The sequence below is a fragment of the Diospyros lotus genome, chromosome 15 (genome assembly GCF_014633365.1).
Source record: "Diospyros lotus cultivar Yz01 chromosome 15, ASM1463336v1, whole genome shotgun sequence".
NCBI classification, from domain to species: domain Eukaryota; kingdom Viridiplantae; phylum Streptophyta; class Magnoliopsida; order Ericales; family Ebenaceae; genus Diospyros; species Diospyros lotus.
The window spans coordinates 29,381,811-29,397,668 of NC_068352.1; the positions used below are offsets into that span (position 1 = coordinate 29,381,811).

At 30.5% G+C, this 15,858-nt stretch overlaps 2 protein-coding genes across 2 annotated transcripts; both read right to left on the minus strand.

The window, feature by feature from the left end:
- Nucleotides 1-6,560: 6,560 nt before the first annotated feature.
- LOC127792244 (uncharacterized) lies at nt 6,561-7,547 on the minus strand. Its single transcript, XM_052322692.1, has one exon. The coding sequence runs from the start codon at nt 7,456-7,458 to the stop codon at nt 6,937-6,939; it is 522 nt and encodes a 173-aa protein (XP_052178652.1). The 5' UTR covers nt 7,459-7,547; the 3' UTR covers nt 6,561-6,936.
- Nucleotides 7,548-10,978: 3,431 nt separating this feature from the next.
- LOC127791706 (GDSL esterase/lipase At2g04570-like) lies at nt 10,979-12,905 on the minus strand. Its single transcript, XM_052321684.1, has 4 exons — nt 12,870-12,905; nt 12,330-12,758; nt 11,684-12,173; nt 10,979-11,554 (listed from the first exon to the last, which is right to left on the minus strand). The coding sequence occupies exons 1-4, from the start codon at nt 12,903-12,905 to the stop codon at nt 11,361-11,363; spliced, it is 1,149 nt and encodes a 382-aa protein (XP_052177644.1). The 3' UTR covers nt 10,979-11,360.
- Between the last annotated feature and the right edge of the window lie 2,953 nt (nt 12,906-15,858).

Consider the following 15,858-nt stretch of genomic DNA (forward strand, 5'->3'; position numbering starts at 1 on the left):
TTTTAAAATATGTCTTTTTCAGAAGAATCGCATTTCCATATTTTATGAAATTCTTATTAATAAGTGTACTTTATTATATTTTATGAAAATAAAAAATATGATACATTTATTATCAACCATTATCGTATTACCCTACAATAGTTAATATTACCCTATATATTATTTAAGATTTAATTTTCTTTCATCTTATGCTTATTTGATCCTTATTTGTTTTATTTCTAAGTTTAAACTAACAAATTCTTCACCAACAATACAATTATAAAAGATAGCATTATTACAATTAATTATAAAAAAATACAATTGTACCTTTAAAGTTAATATCAATTTAATCATTATACCTTAAAATATGTCAAATAAATTATTTACTTTAAGATTTAGGACACATTAATTATTATAGTAGATGTCTTCTTAATATTGTCTAATGACAATTTAATTCTATTAATAACGTCAATTCTATGCTCAATAAAAACAATCTCACATAATTACAAATGTTAAATCTCAAATTTAAATTCAAAAAACCTCACACAAATTTAGTTTATCTTTTATAGTGTAGTGAGCAATTTGGCCTTGTGTCTTAAAGTACTATAGTTTTGACTATTTTTAATATATGGTGGTCAATTTAGTCCTCAAATTTGACCCGATAACTTAACACTTCAATGTATATATGACCGTTGTAGTAATAATAAGATTACTAATGTGAAGTGAACATTGAAATGCTAAGAGAAAAATCTAGTGTTTTGAGTCCTTTTATAGGTGGCCTTGTTTTCCTTCTTCCAATTTGGTTGCTCCTTGACCATAGTCTTATAAATTTTATAAGTAAATAAACTAACGATGTTACTATTGAAACTAAAGGGAAAACTCTAGGGGCAAACTAGGGACCACAAACCACTAAAAATATGTTTGATACGCGGAATGTAGTTCACAATTTTTGAATTTTAATTGATGGAAACGTAATTCTCACGTTTAATACGTCAAATTTTCAAAAATATGTCTTTTTCGGAAGAATCGCATTTCCATATTTTATAAAAATCATATTAATAAGTTTACTTTATTATATTTTATGAAAATAAAAAATATGATACATTTATTATCAACCATTATCATATTACCCTACAATAGTTAATATACCCTATGTATTATTTAAGATTTAATTTTCTTTCATCTTATGCTTATTTGATCCTTATTTGATTTATTTCTAAGTCTAAGCTAACAAATTCTTCACCAACAATACAATTACAAAAGATACCATTATTATAATTATTATAAAAAAAATACAATTGTACCTTTAAAGTTAAGATTAATTTAATCATTATACCTTAAAATATGTCAAATAAATTATTTACTTTAAGATTTAGGACACATTAATTATTATAGTAGATGTCTTCCTAATATTGTCTAATGATATTTTAATTCTATTAATAACACAAATTCTATCATCAATTAAAACAATCCCACATAGTTACAAATGTTAAATCCCAAATTCAAATTCAAAAAATCTCACACAATTTTTGTTTATGTCCTTTTATAATATAGTGGGCAATTTGACCTTTTGTCTCAAAGTATTATGGCTTATTTGACTATTTGTAACACATTGTAGTCAATTTAGCCCGCATGACCTTTGTAGAAATAATAAGGTTATTAATGTGAAGTGAACATTGAAGTGCTTGGAGAAAAATCTACTCTTTGAGTCCCTTTACAAGCCGCCTTGTTTTCTTTCTTCCAATTTGATTGCTCCTCGACCATACTCATATAAGTTTTATGAGTAAATAAACTAATGATGATACTATTGAAACTAAAGACGAAATTAGAAGGACAAGGTAGGAGTCATAAACCACTAAAAGTATGTTTGATACTTTGAATGTAATCCACACTTTTTAAATTTTAATTGATGAAAACGTAATTCTCACGTTTAGTACGTCAGATTTTCAAAAATATGTCTTTTTCAAAAGAATCGTATTTTTATATTTTATGAAAATCACTTTTTTACCCATAGGCTTGGAAAAGTGACTTTCGAGAATATGATATATATATTTTCTAAAAAAGTTTGCCTTTAGTCAACAAACCACCCCCCCCCCCCCCCCAAAAAAAAAAAAAAAAAATCCCTAGTCTACTTCCTTCTTATTCTTTGTCAACCTATACTACTAGCCAATTTCTCAAAAAAAACCCTGGTCACCTTATCTCTCATTCGTCATCAACCTGTGCTACTAGGTAAAATTTCTCTATGATCATTTCATTTACCTATCCTCCCTATTTCCCTTCTTTGTCTTTCTCTAGCAATTTTTAATAGCAAAGAAATGGTAGAATCACTACAACAAAAATAATTTGTTGACTCATCTTTTTTAGGATATTTTTTAGAAAGTGTCATCTAAAATATCATTTTAAGGTACAATCTAAAAAAGTGCCCCAATACAATAAGTTTAATGAGTCACAATAATTAAGTGCCCTATAAAATACTATTTTAAGGCACAATTTAAAGAAGTGCCACAATAAAACAATTCTAATGAGACATGATAATGAAATGCTCTAATAGACAAATATAAGTGTCTTAATAGATAAATCTAATAAGGCAGAATTTTTGAAATGCCCCGTTAAAATAATTCTAACAAGACATTCTGATGAAGTGCCCTAATAGAGAAATCTTAAGTGCCCTAATAGAATAATTCTAATGAAACTTAGATATACTATAAAATAAACATAGGCACATATATTAATAAGATGATGTGTAGATTAGGTGGTCACACGTGTGCAAGAAGAATGAAAGGTTCATGGTTCGAACTGAGGGAGAAGTAAGTTAGAGTTAAGAGAAGACCTTGTGGGTGATATGAAAAATAAATTTATAGTGATTTTTGAGGCATTTTTAAGTATCGCAACAAACTTAAATTTATAGTTGTTTTTTAGGTATTTGTAAGTACATCAATACGTTTTTGGGGCACAATTATGCGGGGCATTATTATTAGTGTCCTAATAGTTAAAATGCCCCAATAAATTATTTATTAGGGCATTTTTAAATACCTCTTAATCTAAAATTTGTTATAGTAAATGTTTGATTTATCTTATATTCTCTATATGTTATTTTTCGATTTCTCTTGTTTATCATTGTTTTCTTCAATTAATTATTAAACAAAATATTTAATTTCTGTAACCTTTCTCTTATCTCCTCTATTTATCTCATTCATTGTCATTTCCTTCGCCTGAGTGTAATTTAATAGGTCTTTCATTATATTATTTCTATACATAGATATCTTTTTATTTTTGAATTTAGTACTTTTCTCTAAAAATAATAATAATAATAAAATTACTCATTTATAAATTAAAAGCGACGAGTTTGTGTCACTAAAAATGGTGTATTATAAGAACAATGTTTAAAATTATATGAAATAACTTTAATAATGTGAGTCGTCTTGTATAATAAGCACACACTTTATGTATAATTAATCATATTAAAATATATATATATATATATATATATAAAAGACACCAAACAATGTCAAAATCTTTGATTTTTTGTTTAGAATTCAATAAATTAAATCGTTAACCAACAATTCATTTAAACATTTAATATAAAGGAATCATTTGACTTTTATATTATTACCAATTTTACCCTCAACGAGTCATTTGACTTTTATTCAATGTGTCTAGTGGTTTCAATTTCATAATGACAATATACTTTTTTTTTCCAATTTTTTGTCTATAATTATTGTAAAAATGATACTTGAATATTTAAGAATAATAATTAGTACATTATATTCATCCTTCATTTTGTTACGAAGTGGTTGAATTCAATGCATTTTGTTGCTGTTAGGTTTCTTTCTCGGTGTTGAATTTAATGTGAAAATTATTATTTAGGCTTATTTGAAATTAATGATAGAATTTAAATAGATTTAATCTTGAACTTATAATTTTTTTACTTATAAATGAATTATGGTTAAGAATTGAGAGTTAGATGTCACAAAATTTAAGTTTTTTTGAATTGGACTATTATTAATTTTTTTTATATTAAAAAATTAAATCTGATAGTGAATGGGCCTGGACTTCAACTCAGGAAGTCCACTAATGGATCCAGGCCTAATTATATATGTATTTAATTAATATAAATATATAATATATAAATATAAAAGTATCATATTACGTGTCACTTTTAACCGTCAATATAATATATTCGATTATGATAATGTTGATGGTGATGACAATTATTATTATTATTATTATTAGCGACATAAACATGATTAAAATGCAAAGCATTTAATTTATTGAATTTATGGAGTAATGATGGAGCCTTAATGATGGTTAACTTCCGTTCACTGTGGAGCTTATGGGGCTCATGATAACGTTGGAGAATGGAGATCACAGTCAAGATTAAGGGTGGTTTATTTTATATGGTTTCTTTTTAATTTTTAAATTTAATTCTATAACTAAATATGTTCTGATATTTTGTATTTAAAAAATAATATTATTTATTTTAAAATTTTAAAAATATTAGAAAAAAATTTCAATTTTAATTTAAAGTTAAAAAAACTTTAAAAAATGAGTTTTTTATTTTTAAATTAAAATTAAAAAATATATTTTAAAAATATATCTTATAAGAAACCAGCCTTTGCCCATTTCCCACTCAAAAACAAAGCTTTCAACATTGAGTAAAACAATTCAGTCAACATTTTTGTCTTCCGTACGTTTAACGCTGTGGTGAAGGAAAATGTGTCGATGTCCATTTATTTTATTTTATTTTATTATATTATATTGACTTGACCCAATCTCATGCTATTTAGCCATTTAGGCATAAATACCAATCAATTCAGTCCCTTTCACTAAAATTATAAATTGTAATGGCCATCAAATAACATAATATAGTTGATATAAATGGTTGTTTGTAAAATATAATAATAAATTTATAGTTATCTGAGAATCTTTTAACTTTTAGTTAGGGATACAAGGTGTCTCTTACATTATCATCTTGATGCTTAAAATAGTTTTAGTCGAAAAAAAAAAATATTCAAGTAATTTGTATAAAAATTTTTGTATACTTGGATCAAATAAATCACTTTATATTTATAGAAATTGAATGTCGATAAATGAAAAAACATTCACGCGAAGGCTTCAGAGACAAGTTGACACATTCTTGACAGCTAATAATTTAAAGAATCCTCTAGAGACTATATATTTGAGACTTAAAAAGAGAGTATTAGAAGAATATTTAGAGAATACTTGAAAGAGTCGAACATAGGTGTTCATGGTCTCTTAGGCCTATTTTTTGCCCTTCTTCCTTTTGGATTTGTCTTAGGATTGGAACCACTTTCTTGGACACATTACAAATGAAATTTACATACTATTAATTAGTCGACACGTAGAAGAAAAATCTTTAATTCTCTTTTATTAATAATACTATTTATATATTAACTTTTGGCACTCGTAGAATTATAGCCACTACTTCATAAACTATCAATTATGTTTTATAAATTACAAACACTTTAAAAATTAAAAATGTTTCTAATTTTTTTAAAATATAAACACTTTTACATAATAATAAGTATTTATTTTTAGAAAACTATACACTTTTTAACAATTCAATTAAAAATAATCTCGTGCAATAAATTTACTTGTCAAATATATATATTTTATAAAATTAAATTTATTTAGTTATAAAATATTAAAAACTAATATCATATTATATCTCGAACATTTAATTAGAATTTAATATTCAAAGGAAAGGAAAATGAGGAGTCTTTTGGGACGGCGATCGTCCATCCTACGGTCGTCGGTCAACACCACCCAGTATTGACCACTATGTCCTTTGACATCTTCAACGAAATCTTCTTTCTTTCAAACTTTCCAATAGAGAAAATTTTCTCGAGAAAATTTTATGAGATTCCTATATAAAATAAGCTTGAAATTTCTAAGTGCTACTGCACCCATGTTATTTGATTATCATTATTTTAATTTTTACAATTATTTTGATTTTCATAACAAAAATAAAAATATTTAAATATTTTTACATAATTTATTTTTGACGAACTCCTTAGTTTAATTGCTCGTTTTGTTTCAAAATTACTCAAAATTGGTATCTATCATAATTATGTTATAAAGGTGGATTGGATGAACTTTGTGAAGATAAAGTTGTGACCATTTTGTCACAAAATAATTTTATCATTGTTATTAATCTTTGTATAAGTTATTTTTTGACAAAAAATCAAAATTAATAATAAGAACGAAAGAAAATATTATTTTTGTAGAAGAGTAAAATGAATAAAGAAAATAAAAAAAGAGCAATTATTATTTTAAGACTACCTTAATGACTTACATTAAAGTTGGTTAATCTTTGTAAAATACAAGAAAATATTCTTCTCTTATGACGAAATATGTTACTCTACGGAAATAACAGATTATTCATTGAAACTATTATTCTAAGAGTACCTTAACGACTTAGGTGAATAATCTTTGCAAAATGAAGGAAAACATTCTTCCCTCCCAGGGTGGGAATTTTCTCATCGTCCAAACACCATGTATATTGATGAACATTTGAGGCAGTTGATCTTTGCACAAAGCAAGAAAATGGATAACGTGAATGAAGGAAAATATTCTTCCCCGAAGAGAGAAAATTATCTCATTGTCCAAACACCATCTTAATTACTTACATTAGAGCAGGATGATCTTTGTACAAAGCAACAAAACAGACAAAGAAAATGAAGGAAAATTTTCTTCCCCCAAGAGAGAGAATTTTCTCATCCTCCAAAGACCATGTACCTTAATTCCTAACATTAGAGGTGGATGACCTTTGTGCAAAGCAACACAAAAGAAAATGAAGGAAAATATTTTTTCCCCCAAGAGATAAAATTGCATATCCCCCAAACACCACCTTACTTACATTACAGGGGTGGATGATCTTTGTACAAAGCAAAAAAACGAACAAAGAAAAATGAAGGAAATTTCTCTTAAAAATTTTCATATCCCCCAAACGCCCCAAATCCTCTCCCCAATGAAGCTCACCAGCTTCCTCACCGGACCCTTCTCCACCCCCACCTCACCACCCTGTCCCCCACCCTCCCCTTCGCCGCCGACCTCCGCCGTCTCCGCCTCTCCGGCGCGGCCCTTCTCGCCGCCCTCCGGCGAGATACAAACTCTCTTCCCTCTCTCCTTCTTTGCTTTCAGCCTCTTCTTAAACAGCCCCTCTTCATAAGCATCCAAAATCTCATGAATCAGCTGGCGGTTCGGCGAGGAGTCCCAGCGGACCCAATAACTCATGTAACAGCTAAAGCAGTTGCAGTGGAACTGAGGACGGTGGCCGGAGGAGGTGGAGGAGCAGGCGCCGGAGCAGGAGATGAGGTAGGCCAGGACTTGTTTGTCTTCCGGGGAGAGGGCCGCCGCGAGGGTGAGAATTGTAGCCGGAAGCAAGGAGAGGCGGTCGGCGATGACCGGCGGCGAGGGGTGGACTTTACCTTTGGCTTTCCCGTAGAGCTTCTTCATGTCGCCCGGAACAAAGATAGATTGATTCTTTTGGGAGAGATTTGAAGCTTTTCGGGTGTCGATCGCTTGAAATTCCTTTCACCTTTTCCATGGCGGTGTTAATTTATAGGGAGGTGATGAGGAAATCATTTTCTTTGGTCACGCGTAATTCAAAGGTCTACAGATTAAGCCAAGTTAATGAATAAAAAATATCAGATTTTTTCGATAAAAAATACTACTTTATATTTGGAGTTTAAAAAAATTAAGGGTAAATTTGTCTCACCCAAATCAACCATAAGATTGTTTTTCTTATAAGAATTGATTTTCTTAAGTTATAAAATTAATTTTATTATAAAAACAAATATGATTTATGTAAATAAGAATTTAAATAGATTATTTCAAATGACCCTATTATGTTGTCTATGTCGAGCAACTCTTATATTGCTTGACGTGGCTTGCGCGGGGTGTCTTGCACATTTTTCTCATTTTACTCGTGTCCGACACCAATAACAGAACAAAATCATTCTTTCAAATACAGAGTTTCTATGCTAATCATGTTTTTGTATTTTTTGCCCTCATCACTCCTATTAACAAGTTACAAAATCGTTAAATTGATAAACACAAATTATCACACTTGCATATGTATTAAACACCAATCTTAGACTCTAATACTACTGTTGGCATTTTCATATAGATGTGTGTGTGTATTTTAAAATTTTTTTTATCAAATTTTACAAGTTTTTGGGTTTTGGGTTGTGTGTAAGTTGCAGTCACTGTTAATTATTTAATAATTATATGTAATTTTTTAATGCTTTGTAAAAGTATTCAAAACTTGACATTATTTTTGATAATTTAACCAAGAATTAATATAAATAACTAAAATAAAACCCATGTAATATTTCTCAATAAAAGTTATATAATTACGAATAATATCATCACTTTAATTTTCACATGATTTGTGTAATATTTCTCAATTTAATTATTGGGTCGCCTGTGACTAATGCTTTTTTTTTAGTTTTAGAGCCTTGATATATACCACAGACAAGTTGCGCAAAAAGGTCCAAAAAGGTGGACAAATTTCCAAGATTGCAGATGATGAACATGCATGGTACAATCATGTGAAACATGACATCATGATAAGGATTAATACTTTACTTTAGGCTATGAACAGTAAGCATAGCATCTAATGCCACATTTGCCAACTCAACAAGTATTCTTTTACAATGTCTATAGGGTATCAGGGGCCTGAAGTTTTAAGCTTAAAGAGTACCGGATTTTAAGTTTGATTCAAGAGGTGAATTAATTAGTTGTTATATGTATTAATTAAATTTTTATTCAGATATTATATAAAAGATATTTGGCCAAATGCATATTTTTATCCTAAACTTTTTTTTTTTTTTTGTGAAACTCTAAATTTATCGTTATTATAAATATAACTCTAAATCGTGTAAAATTATTTCATTTAAACACGAGACTAATAAATGATTCGCATCTTCAACACATGCGTGTTGACGAGATAAATAGGTAAAAATATTTTGCTAACTTGGCACTATATATAGTTTTTTTTGAAAAATTTTCAATTGAAATGCTACATATTCTTAAATTTTAATGTTTTTAAAGTTTTCAAAGTAGTGTTGAAAATAAAAATAGCCCCAAATGTGTGCCATTAAAAAAAAAATAAAAAATCAATTTCCTACCAAAAATCCTACCAATAAATAAAAACCCTAGGTCAAGATTGCTGCAACGATTCAATACTCAGTAAATCCTAACCTCGTAAACCAAAACTATTTCAATTTGAAATTGATAATAATAAGATATCTTACCTCATATCTCTGACAATCGTAGAATCTTCGACTTAAATTTATCTTTGTGAATGATACCTTCAACAATATTGTTTGCCTTGAGTGCCAATTAATTAGGCAAGACTTTATTAGAATATCATTAATCTCTTACTTTTCAAGATCTTTTCTAAGATATAAGGTGATAAAAGAATTCAAAATTAATTATTTTATATTGAAAATGGATGCAAGAGATGGACATAAAAAGAGTGACGAGAGAGAACACTACGAAGAATGTCTCATATCAATGAGAAAGTATAAAATAGGATCAGAACAAAACAGAGAAATTTACTATTGATTCATCAATTAAGGTTAATTATTAAGTTAGAGAAAAGATTTATTTAACATCTGGGGTCTCCTCCAAATCTAATAGGAAAGTGGTTAGCTGTTAAGTCAAAATCTTGATAAAAAGTTACTCTTCTTATCTCTTTTGCCACCACCGATGGAAGATCATCAGATCATAGATGTGGATTACAAGTAAGCAAGGGGTTATTTTCTATCCCATATATAAAGGTATTTTAAGAATAAAATTATGTACGATAATGCAGCTGGGGATGTTCTTTTTAAACTAAGAATAAATAATAATTTGTATGGAGCTGACATCACCCCACTTGCCACTACATATATCCATGGCAATCATCCCATTGGCTGCCTTATATGAACAGTTTACCTCTTCGATTAAAAAATGTGTTAAATTGAGCTTATCAGCTGGATGGTATCAAAATGAAAAGGCGTTGTTGCAATTAAGTGCATATATAGTGTTGTAACCTCTATATATCTCTCCAATAATAATAATTAATCAGCGATTAATGGAAGGAAGGGCCACAAGCACTGTGAAATTTTCTCGGCTGCCAAACGGAGGTTCCGGACATATTAATTAGAGCCATGTGAGGTGCGGCCATGGGTGGCAGGGTTTTTGTCGCCGACCAGTACCCAAACAGATGCCAACAAACAAAAGAGACTAAATCAAATAAAATGAAAAAAAGGAAAATCAAACAAGCATATATAAACATGCATATGCGCATATGTACGTACTAAATATATATGATTTATGTTATCCACGTGTATGTAAAAAATATATACTTATTATTAAAATTTATTTTTTTAATTTTTAAATAAAAATAAATTTTAAGTATAGTGATAAAATTAATTTTAAGTATATATGTTTCATGTATAGTTTTAAGGTGTATAAGACATTTGATAGGAGGAGGCTTCCAAATAGGGCGGAGGTCCAACCTATTTAGTATTGAACCAAGCCGAATTAGTTTCTAAGCTCGAGCACTTGCTAGTGAGTCTAAGTTGGAGCTTGGGCTCAACAAGCTTTTGGTAAGCCTGAATACGAGGCTATCTTGAATTTGTTAGAATTATTTTTTAAAACTTTAATATAAAAATAATTAATAAATATAATTTTAAATTAAATGTGACAATCAACAAGTATAATATTAATATAATAATCGATTAATAATATCTTCAAATTACAATAAACATAATTAATCGTATATTTACGAGACTTAAATTGAGCTTATTAATTAATATTCACGAGTCTCTAATTGAACATGTCTAAATTTTATTGAACTCAACTTCATCTCGTTTACAAACTGACTTTCAAAGTTAGATTCAATCTCAATTTAGTTAACTTAACGAATAAATTTGAACGAAATTTTATCGAATCAGACTTGATCCTCTATCAATATTCGACCCTATTGGGATTTCAATATTTTCTTTGATTCGGTAAAGAATTGGGAACAAACAAGTCCTGAATCTCGTACATGCACCTTGCGTCACAAATCAAAAGACTTATCAAAACACTCATCACTTATATATATATATATATATATATATGCTTACATAAATAACTCTTCACGTCATATATATTACCCATTAATTAATCTATATATATTATACATACAGGAGATTAATTTGTTTATTCGATCGTCCAACAATATTACTCAAGCAAGATGCCATAAACAAGGTGCATGCATGCATCAAACTCCTCCTCCACTGCAGATAGTCATGAAACAACAAACGTTTTCGATCATCACCATTAACATGCACGATCCGAAGCAAAGGACAAAAATTGGAGGATCAGAAGAACTGATGAAGAGCAGTCTTCATCATATGGTCGGCGATAATGGCGTTCGTCTTCTCCGTCGGATGAAACGCGTCCCAGAACACGAACTTGCTCGCGTCCCTGCACGTAAGCAAATTGAATTGGTCGCAGGCGTAGCCCATCTCGAACATGCCGGTGGCGCAGCAAGCCACCGCCGCCTCGTCGTACCCTGCCACCACCCATCGCATTAATATATATATATATATATATATATGGACAGTTAGCAAACCCCTCGTATTCAAATAGGCATCCATATCAGTATTGTTATTAGCAGAAAAATAGGTTTAAATTAACGTACCATACAAAGAAGGTCTGCGAACCATTTGCAGCATAATGTAATAAGGGTTGGAGAAGACGATTTTGACGCCTGGCAGCTCCTTGTTCAACTCCGCCACCATCGTCTTCAACTTGCCGTTAAACGCCATAGACACCTCGTTGTAGCTCAGCATGCACCTGTTTTCGTCCCGGAAATTGGTGGTCCTCTCCAGTGGCAGGCACCCCATCGGCGGCAGCCCTCCGACCGACACTTTCCGGGCCCCCAAACCGTACAGTTGCTTGACGAAGTCCCGGGCTATTCCGACGAGGAAAACCTGGTACTGGTCGACGTTGTACTGGGATCGCCGTTGCCGGAGAGTGTAGTAGTTTTCGAGGAAGTCGTTGGTTCCCAAGCTCATCAGATGCAGCGCCTGAGATATCGTCTCGCGGGCCTTCCGGTTCCCGAGATAGGCTCGCAGCTTCTTCTGGTAGTCCTTGTAGTATTCCAGTTCCTTCCACAGTGGAATCACAGACTGCAAGACAGAAACCAAGAGAAGTTGAAGTAGATATTAACTTAAAAATATACATCATATATATTCATGGTCTAACCAAATCAATTAAAGCTCTTGGCATTTAGAATTTGGAATTACACATGAGAATGAAAAATTCTATTTCGATGGAAGACTCACCAGCACGTCAGAAGTTGCATTGTCATAGCCGGTACCGGCGGAGGCGAAGGTCACGCCGACGGCAAAATCTGCTATGCCATACTTAGGATCCAAGTACGCCGGCACGGTCGGCCGGAGACCAAAAGCCTTGGAGATGAAATCAGTCGGAATCCGACCGTTGGAGAACCGCCCAGTCGGCCCACCGGCGTAGTCTCGGCCATAAGGCTCGAAATTGCTCCGGGCAATGGTCGGAATCTGGTTGTTGTTGCCGGCATCGACGGACGAGTCTCCGAACACTATAAGGGCCGGGATTTTGGCTTGGCACCCAGGAAGAAACATCACCAGGAACTGAGCGAAAAGAAGCCACGGGAGGAATTTTCTCGCCATTTTCCTTCGGTTTCTATGTCGATCCTGTGAGAGAAGCTCTGGGTGTGGAGTGGGAAAGATTTTCTGTGTTTAAGTAGTAACGGACACTGGCTAGTAGGTGGATGATTGAAAGAAGTTGGTTGGGAGCTTCAAATTAATGCCAACTTTGAATGTTTCCGATATCCATGCACACACATGTATTGGGGCATTAATGCCACTTGACTTCGGCATTTGAATATTTTTATTAATTAATAAAATATTTTAAAATATAATATATTTATTATTAATTGATAAAATATATTAAATTCGAAGATCTCTTTCCTTCCTTCAGAATTGAGCATCATTAATATTTGCAACGGCTTATAGAGATAGATATATATGACCAATATTCCTTAGAAACATATAAAAAGTTTTATCCTGTACGGGTCGAGAAAAAAAAAAGATTCAAAATTCTATTTATGTATAGAATTATAAGGACAAATGGGTCTATAAAATAATAAAATCAATTAGATTATTATTTCAGTCTATTTTTTTTCTTTTCATTCTCATATCTCAAGTTGAATAACTCTTAAATAAATCAAAGAAAAATAATTAGACAATTCATTTATTGAGTGATCTTTATAAATCCCTTCCATTTTTATTTGAATTTTTTATTCTGATCCAATTATTGAGACAATTGAAAGGGTAGTGGTTTTTGGAATTTTTTATCTTCTTTTTTTGTTTAAATTATTAAGTTTTTAACATAACTTTGGTGATTCTTAATTCTTTTCAAATGATACCAACGTACCTTTTATGTGATTTCTTTCGATCAAATAATCTAGAAAAATTTTACTCTTAATTATACCATTGTGTATATCTTAGGTTACACAATGGTGTAAGAATGTCTAAAATATCCCTGAGTCTCATTGTGAGGCGCAATGAGACGTATGGTATTTTGGTCATTTTTACACCATTATGTAGTCCAAAGTATACACAATGATATAAGAGTAGAATTACTTATCGAACAAACGGTTGATTCCCACAAAATATATTTTATATTGAAAGAGTTTTACCAATTACAAAAAGATTTTTCAATAAGCCTCGAAGAGGACAAGCAACTGCAAAAGTAGGCTTATAGGTTTACATTAATTTGAGGGACACCATTAATTAAGAACATTATGCGTGCAAGTTAATTGCTTTACAAGTATTTGATCATTATTTTGTGTATAGATTCCATACTTCTTGTAATTTGATATAGTATATGAAACTTTTTATATAGAAATTTTGAGTTAATTAACTAGAAAGTGATAGTAAAATTAATTAGTTAAGATCCAGAGTTTAAATGTGTTAAGGGCACTAGCATTTGCTTTATCTTTTGACATCTTAAAACATAAATTGAGAAAATATTATTATCAAATTAAAGAAAGATGCGGGATGATATTAATTAAGATCTTTATTATTTAAGAGTCATACAATATTATTCAATATCGAACCTCGAGGCGACAAGCCCAAACTTCTATAAATAGGTTAGTTTGATTTTCTTGGTTTAATAGATAAACAATATTTCGATGATATATATGGTACAAATACAGCGATAGTAGGTAATTCAAAAGGAAAATTGAATAATAATGCTTGGAGTTTTGATGGCTTAGGTTGGGTTACCTATTTAGGTCCACAAAGGGACGAAGGTGACCAATTGAGATAGACACCTAAGGAATTGTACATTGCCCTTAATTGGTACGTAAAATAAGTGCAGAGAAGGTGGATGGCTCCATTTCTTACATTAGAAGAAATCTAGAGAGAACTCATAAATATTATTTTTCATGTGGGCTCTAGGTATAGTTACAGGGGTACATAGTTAGGGATGATTATTATTTGGTAAAAAGGATCAAATTATAGACCCAACCCACAAATTTTAGTTTAATTAAGTTTGGTTTGGTTGCAATTCTAGTTTTAGATTTGGTTTTTAATTGAATAGGTAGAATAATAGAATTTTATGGGATTTTTTTTAAATATTACCAATTTTTTTAGAATATTTACAAAATCACTGCTTTATAATAATAATAATTACACTCAATATAAATGTCGTATTAAATTCCTACTAAACTTTCTTGATATTGATTATTATTTTGAATAAATATCAAATATTTTGATTAATTTTCATCATTTTAATTAAGTCGAGTTTTTAAAAAGTTCAATTTAATTTGATTTGTTATATACAAATTTAGTTAATTGATATTAATATTAACTGATTTTTGAATTTATATTATTATATGTTAAGTCGGGTTTTGATAATAAAATTTGATTAAAAAAATTCAAAAGAGCAATTGAATTGTAACTAAAATTAAAATTTAGTGGCTACGATAAAAAAGAATTAAAGTACAATAATTAAAGAAATACAAGATTTAGGAACATATAATGTAATTTATCTTTATTACACTATTAGATCTATCGAATCCCTTCGTACTGTAATTATTTTTTCCAGAAAACGAAAACCCTACTGAGAAAATGATGTAGATTCTATATATACTGATTGAAGATAGGAAGAAAGAGAGATTAGTGAGAATGCACTGTCCTGCAGCTTTTCTGTTAAGTCAATGGCTACATCAACAACATTAATACAAATCTATTCCATCTGAAATGGAGGCTAAGTTTGGTGTGTCTTTATTGTGCTCACTTGTAGTTCTAATTGATTTGCTAATATAAAATAATGTTATGTGTACACAATTCCTGTGTCACATTTTGAGCCATGTGAGTGGTGGGCTAAAGACTTGAAAATTGTTGGTCCACGTAGCATGACCTACATTTGTGTGCCACTTTTTAAGTCAATTGGGTCATGGGCTACAGGGCTAACAAATGCGGGCTGTCTTAACTAATACTTTATGTGTGGGTTAACGGACTATAAATTTAAAAATTATGTATTAACTTAGCACGATGTCTTTAAAGGTAAAATCTCTCACTTTAAGGGTCTTTTCTCGTTGACCCCACATATGAAGAGAAAAGATTAATCACGAAATACAACTATCAAATATTGAAATAGAGGATTTGCAAACCCTCTAGAAGAGGTGAGGCTACCTTAAAGCTATATCTGAGTCCATAGTCTTCACAGGTTAGTCGAGCCATGAACAAGAGGTTTAAAACATGTGGGTCGACATTGGATGACCTATATTATATTTTGCCACTTTTGGAGCCATGTTAATGGTGG

Bases quoted from the DNA above. Each gene is read 5' to 3' on its own strand.
- LOC127792244 (XM_052322692.1), bottom strand. From the start codon at position 7,458: ATGAAGAAGCTCTACGGGAAAGCCAAAGGTAAAGTCCACCCCTCGCCG.
- LOC127791706 (XM_052321684.1), bottom strand. From the start codon at position 12,905: ATGCCGAAGTCAAGTGGCATTAATGCCCCAATACAT. The intron at 12,759-12,869 runs GTGTGTGCATGG...ACTTAAACACAG, and splicing joins GCATTAATGCCCCAATACAT to AAAATCTTTCCCACTCCACA. The intron at 11,555-11,683 runs GTACGTTAATTT...GGGTGGTGGCAG, and splicing joins TCGCAGACCTTCTTTGTATG to GGTACGACGAGGCGGCGGTG.